At 36.8% G+C, this 6,746-nt stretch overlaps 1 protein-coding gene across 2 annotated transcripts; it reads right to left on the bottom strand.

The window, feature by feature from the left end:
- Positions 1-219: 219 nt before the first annotated feature.
- Positions 220-6,646, bottom strand: LOC149725572 (GDP-mannose 4,6 dehydratase-like). Of its 2 annotated transcripts, XM_089891747.1 has the most exons (8): positions 6,440-6,646; positions 6,030-6,238; positions 5,495-5,680; positions 3,924-4,146; positions 2,894-2,987; positions 2,149-2,263; positions 1,366-1,570; positions 220-1,299 (listed from the first exon to the last, which is right to left on the bottom strand). In XM_089891747.1, the coding sequence occupies exons 1-7, from the start codon at positions 6,528-6,530 to the stop codon at positions 1,367-1,369; spliced, it is 1,122 nt and encodes a 373-aa protein (XP_089747873.1). In that variant the 5' UTR covers positions 6,531-6,646; the 3' UTR covers positions 220-1,299; position 1,366. The 2 variants fall into 2 exon arrangements, with proteins under 2 accessions (XP_089747873.1, XP_089747872.1); XM_089891746.1 differs by having other exon boundaries at positions 220-1,570.
- Positions 6,647-6,746: the final 100 nt, after the last annotated feature.

Here is a 6,746-nt window from a genome sequence, read left to right as displayed (position 1 = left end):
TAAAAATAAACGCCTACTAAGTTACACATTTGGAAAAAGCCGACATGAGGTGTATTATCATTGCCCCGCCACGCGAGGATAAATAAGTCACATACGTGGTAACTTGTAAGCGGGCACGAGGTGTATGGAACAGAACACCCGTGTTGTAACGACTGTCGTTGCGTTGTATGTAACAGAACATAATGTCCCCGGCATACGAGGATAAATAACCTCACACACTGAACTAGCTTTAGCTTTTATTATATCAATTACTGCTAATCATACACACGGTATATACAACACGGAACAAACACACTGGAAATATGGAATTCTTATCAATATATAGAACGCCCATGTATATATAAGGTAACAGAGCACCATACTGGAAAAGGAAGTCGTTAGTTTGGTTTGTTACGTCACAAACGGTTTTGTGGAGAGACAGTTTATATTATAAAGTGCTGGGTAAAACACACAGTCCTAAATAAGCTACAGAACTGCATAATAAGCTTCATGAAGAAATAATCGTTGAAATAAAATGGCTTAGATTGTTCAGTTGAAAAGAGAAATATAATATTGTGGGGTAAGATGGGTACTGTTTGCAAATAATATCCCATATATCTTAATCGTGTTTCAACATTTAACAACATTTTTTAGAATCGTGAGGATACAGTTTTACAATATGGTCAATTGTTTGTTTAGTATTAAATGGGACCAGAAAATAGAATGAAAAGATTGACCATCTTACCCCAACCTACTATATAGACAAGTAGTTTGTGAAAAATTGTTAAAACAATAAATTTGAACAGGTTGCACCATTTTTCAGGTGATTTATAAATTGTTTATTTTCTAATTGAAATTTTGCTATATATATATAGCCAAAGTTATATAAATAGTGTTAAAAAGTAAGAAATAGCTGCACCGATTATTTCAGGTGTTTAAAGGTAAACAAGTTTTAACAGGAACAATTGTCCAACCCACAAAAAACGAGACATTTTGCTGAAACAACTCATATTGAAGACAATGTTATCATGAAGACATAAGGTGTATAGTTGAAGTTATATCACAATGAAAACTGCTTAAAAAAATGAAGTTAAAATTTTTTGAAGAACAAATAACTTGTGTTTGAAGTAAAAAAAATCAAGTAACATGAGAGTGTGTATAGATTGAGAATTTACATTAAGCTACTAAGGTACCTCAAAGCAGATAGATACAAGCAATTGGTTATAAACAGGGCAAAAAACTGTAAAACCATGACCCCTGCGGTCGCGGGTTCATGACCCCGAAGTCACAAGTTCATGACCCGAGGTCATAAGTTCATGACCCCGAAGTCATAAGTTCATGACCCCGAAGTCATAAGTTCATGACCCCGAAGTCCCAAGTTTATGATTTAAGCATTTGGTGTTTTCTTCATGAGATTGATATCAGCTTCCACCATTTCTTTCACCAACTCGTTAAACTTAATATCAGGTGACCAACCAAGAACCTTCTTAGCTTTGGAATAATCTCCGAGAAGAAATTCAACTTCGGTGGGTCGATAATATCGCTCACTTATTTGAACTCGCTTAACCCCTGTGGATTTATCAACACCAATCTGGAAAAAGGATGAATGAAAGTAATTTACATTGCGATAACTCAGTGGCCAATATTGGGTTGTTAAAATTATCAGTCATGCATAAAAATCTACTAAAAATAGTTACAAACAAAGTTACAAACATGGCAACTCGTAATTAAGCATGAAGTGTATGAAATACAACACCCGAGTTAAGTTTAATGATTGTTAATGTCCTGGCATGGGAGGATTGACAAGTACGTGGCAGTTGTTATAACACAGGTAATAAATAGTTAAAAGCTATACATCTACAGCCAAAAAGACAACAAAAACAGATATAATCAGATCGCAAAAACAAGTGGAATGCTACTACTATTATCACAAAACAAAGTAACTTAGAGAAACAAATAAAAAAAAAACAAGCACCTAGTCAGAGAAAATCATTAAAAAAAGCATGAAAACTAGTAATTAGTAAAAAAACCATCACAATTAAAACTACAAATAAAACAACCAGAGCCTAAAACAATCAAAAAATAACCACAAAGTAAAACAAATAAAAAAAACAACCACAAATAAAAACAATAAAAAACAAGCACAAATAGAAACAACACACTAATTACCTCATTTACACCCTCTCCTTGCCATTCAAGTTCCACCCCGATGTGCTTGAACGATTTCTCAACAAACTCTCGTACACTGTGTGTCTCGTTGGTCGATAAAACATAATCTCCTGGTCTGTAAAATATAGGTCCTATAGGTTAGGGCTTCTTACATCTCATGCTCACAGTCGAGTTATAACACGGGTGTTGTCTTATACACCAAACACAAATGGTGTATTCATACACCTCATGCTCACTGTCAAGTTATAACATGGGTGTCTTCATATACACCAGACACACATGGTGTATTCATACACCTTATGCTCACTGTCCAGTTATAACATGGGTGTCTTCCTATACACCAGACACACATGGTGTATTCATACACCTTATGCTCACTGTCAAGTTATAACATGGGTGTCTTCTTTTACACCAGACACACATGGTGTATTCATACACCTCATGCTCACTGTCAAGTTATAACATGGGTGTCTTCTTTTACACCAGACACACATGGTGTATGTGTTAAATAGGCTGATCAGTGAACTACCAGTCTACCACTACTGTTTAATGTTTATTTTATGACATGTTTGTGAGATATTTAATCGTTAAGATAACTGACGCATCTTTTTGTTTTAATAAATTTTCCGCAATCCATGCATTTATACTGGGTACTACTCCCATTTTCCAGGGTATATACGTATGTCTTGCATACCCATCATAGGCGCCAATATACCGTAGTGTCATGAATACTCGTGGTACTTACTCATCATGCTGCATCATCATCCACATTCCTTTCACATAATCACGTGCATGACCCCAATCACGCTTCGAATCAAGGTTACCAAGAGTTATCAATTCTGTTAGAAATATCACAAATTATATTCATGGTTGCCACTCCTATGCCCACAGTGGAGTTTCTTCTATTCTAATTTACACGGGTGGGTCCTACAGCAAGGCATGTCGGGATTAGGACAGGGTGGGTCCTTTACTCATTGTATACACTCATTAACATTCCATTCTATATGAGTGAGGTCCTACAGTGAGGCATGCCATGGGACCTGGGGTTTAGACCAGAGTTGTCCCATTACCCCAACATTGTATATGCACATTCTATTCTATATGGGTGAGGTTCTACAGTGAGGCATGCCATGGGACCTGAGATTTAGACCAGAGTTGGCCCATTACCCCAACATTGTATATGCACAGGGTGAGGTCCTACAGTGAGGCATGCCATGGGACCTGAGATTTAGACCAGAGTTGGCCAATTACCCCAGCATTGTATATGCACATTCTATTCTATATGGGTGAGGTCCTACAGTGAGGCATGCCATGGGACCTGAGATTTAGACCACACTTGGCTCATTACCCCAACATTGTATATGCACGTTCTATTCTATATGGGCGAGGTCCTACAGTGAGGCATGCCATGGGACCTGGGATTTAAGCCAGAGTTGGCCTATTACCCCAACATTGTATATGCACAGTTTATTCTACATGGGTGAGGTCCTACAGTGAGGCATGCCATGGGACCTGGGATTTAGACCAGAGTTGACCCATCACCCCAACAGTGTATATGCACATTCTATTCTATATGGGTGAGATCCTACAGTGAGGCAAGCCATGGGACCTGGGATTTAGAGTTGGTCCAACATTGAATATACAGCCAAAAACCTATTAAATTCATATAACTTCCTAACTCCCTCCACAACATAATCCTACGCAAGTTGATCATTTAATATTTTGATCAACTTGCATACAACACAGTCAAAGTTGATTAATATACAATATATTACCTTGTAATCCTAGATGTATCTTCGCGACACTCCGCGTAATTTTCCTTGTCACGAAGTTAAAACCTCTTCTTGGGCTTTCATGGTTAAACAGAATACCATTACTTGCGTGCATGCCATACGCCTCACGGTAGTTCACAACTATCCAGTATGCGTACACCTTTGCGGCAGCATACGGGGATCGAGGGTAAAACGGGGTCGTCTCTTTTTGCGGGATTTCCTGGACCTGAAAAAAATAATTTTTAAAAATGTTTTTTTACTTCTTTTTAAAACACACAATTTTTTTTTTATTTAATAAAAACTATAAGCATTCGAAAGAATGGAAACTGTTCATTTAATTAACAAACTGATAATAACGTTTTGGCAAACTATATATTCATTAGTTAAGACTCCTTATTGTTAACTGTGTATTTACTAAGACTTAGCTTGGATTAAGGATTTGTGTGATAGAGATTAACATCATTAGATTATTATGATGTAACAATAGACTTCCTGTTTCAAACAGTTAAACAAAAAGCCTAGAAACTAACAGAGTGATCTGTAATACATTGATTGACAATATATATATATATAAGGCCTTATGCACAAAGTACAATCTTCCTAAAACACATTTATTTGATGACTAATAAGTAAAAAAACCATCACAATCCAAATAGCTAGCCATACAACAACAGCTACTGAATAAATCTTTACATTATATATATATGTTCTTATTCTTAGCAAAAGTAAAAGACTAAATTGTTTAACATGATGTATTCATGGTGTCTACTGTTTAGTATGGTGGGGTAGGATGGGACACCTTTAGCACATAATATCTGAAATCCTGTTTTGTTTTAAACAATTAACAATGGTCTATGATAGTGGTGACTCTCGTGAGGATATGGTTTTATAATTATTTGAATGTCCCTTGTTTACTGCCAAATAGGACGAAAAAAGTGAAAGAAAAGGTGTCCCATCTTCCCTCACCCTACTATATGTTAAATATTAATAGGAAGAACATCTGGTGCCCAGAAACATTCAGGTTTGTAGAAGTTAATTATGCAGGCATACAATTACCATATATGCAAGCTGTTTTGTAAGTTGTTTGTTTAAATTACCTCCTAAAATTTACTGTGGTGTTTGGCAAATGCTTTGGATTTGTAATATTAACACTACAGAAAATTAAAAGTGAATAAAATACAAATTGGAAAAGAAAGCTGAATATTCTCAGATTTTTGTAAGGTGGCGAGGTTAGTTGGAAAAAAAATCATACACAAAGTTACATACGTGGTAACTAGTAAGCCAGCCTGAGGTGTATGAAACAGAACACCTGTGTTATAATGACTGTCGTTGCCCGCCATGCGAGGATAAATAAGTTACATACGTGGTAACTCGTAAGCGGGCACGAGGTGTATGAAACAAAACACCAGTGTTATAACGACTGTCGTTTCCGGCCATGCCAGAATAAATATGTTACATACATGGTAACTTGTAAGTGGGCACGAGGTGTATGAAATAAAACACTTGTGTTATAACAACTGACGATTCTGTCATACAAAGATAGAGCAATTTACATTCAACCAGTCAATGCCTACCTTTCCAAACATCTCACTTGTTGAAGCTTGATAGAACCTTACTGAGTCGCTCATTCCACAAGTTCGTATAGCATCAAGCAACCTTAACGTACCAACCCCATCAACATCTGCTGTATATTCAGCTAAATCAAACGACACCTTCACGTGGCTCATTGCACCGAGATTGTAGATCTCATTTGGTTTAACCTGAAAGAAAAGACATTTAGGATAAAGTCAAGTAGTTGAAGTAAATGCTTTTTTCACGCCATGGCCTAAGTGCTTACATTGAAAACGAAGGATGCTGGGTTTATTGCTTGATGCTTGATACTTATACTATTAACAATGTTTGTATCCTTGGGTAAGACACATATCCAACATTGATTTAACCAAGGGTGCACTTATGGTTTGTAGCACCCTGGGTGTTTGGGTAGTCTAACGAGCCAACTGTGCCATAAACCACAGGCCCCATGGCGCGCCTCACTTTAGGACCTCACCCATATAGAATGCAATAACAACAGAAACAGTCGTACAAACACAAAAATAAATATGATGTTACCTGATTAATGATTTTAACGAGACAACTACTATCAGTGAGATCACCATAATGCAGTTTCATGCTCCCCTCTTTGTGTGTTGCTCGATCTGCATACAGATGTTCTATCCGTGCTGTGTTTGGCTGACTAGCTCTTCGTATTATACCATGAACCTCGTAACCTTTTTCGATGAGTAGTTCGGCCAGGTAAGAACCATCTTGACCAGTTATGCCTGGGGAAAGTAAATACTTTTGTTTATTTGTTGGAAATCCATTCTTTAAAAGTTAAGCATGAGGTTTATAAAAAGATACACATGTAACAACTAGTCTGTGGACATGATATGTATAACCATACAGTAAAACTGCATAATTACACAAAAAATAACATTAACTGATCTAAAATACAAATATTACAGTCGATATCTACCACATACCAGTAACCAACGCTGTTTTCTTTGGCTTTTTTGTTTCCGTGTCGCAGGAATCTCCGTTTTTTCGTTTTCCGTTAAAACTACTGTCCGCCATGTTTCTTAACTACTAATTAAACAACAAAACAATCTTATCAACAGTGAGCGACTGAATCGGAATACGAATTCTTGGAAGGATCGTGGCAAAAATGTCAGTTGAACACGCGTCAATGTAGCTTTTTACACCAACCCAGCGCGCACAAGCTACCTTCTTCTATAATTCTCTCACAAATACAATAGATTGAATAGAAACTAAAGCTGGTTGCTTTGAAAA

This window comes from Ciona robusta, chromosome 13 (assembly GCF_009617815.1).
Source record: "Ciona robusta chromosome 13, ASM961781v2".
Lineage (NCBI taxonomy): Eukaryota > Metazoa > Chordata > Ascidiacea > Phlebobranchia > Cionidae > Ciona > Ciona robusta.
This window is presented reverse-complemented; position numbering and strand designations above follow the sequence as displayed.

What these genes read in the sequence shown, in the direction of transcription:
- LOC149725572 (XM_089891746.1), bottom strand. Translation starts at nt 6,530, where the DNA reads ATGGCGGACAGTAGTTTTAACGGAAAACGAAAAAACGGAGATTCCTGC. An exon ending in GATACATCTAGGATTACAAG is followed by an intron (nt 2,988 to 3,923) that starts GTAATATATTGT and finishes TATTTCTAACAG; the next exon opens with AATTGATAACTCTTGGTAAC. An exon ending in AAGGAGAGGGTGTAAATGAG is followed by an intron (nt 1,571 to 2,148) that starts GTAATTAGTGTG and finishes TCCTTTTTCCAG; the next exon opens with ATTGGTGTTGATAAATCCAC.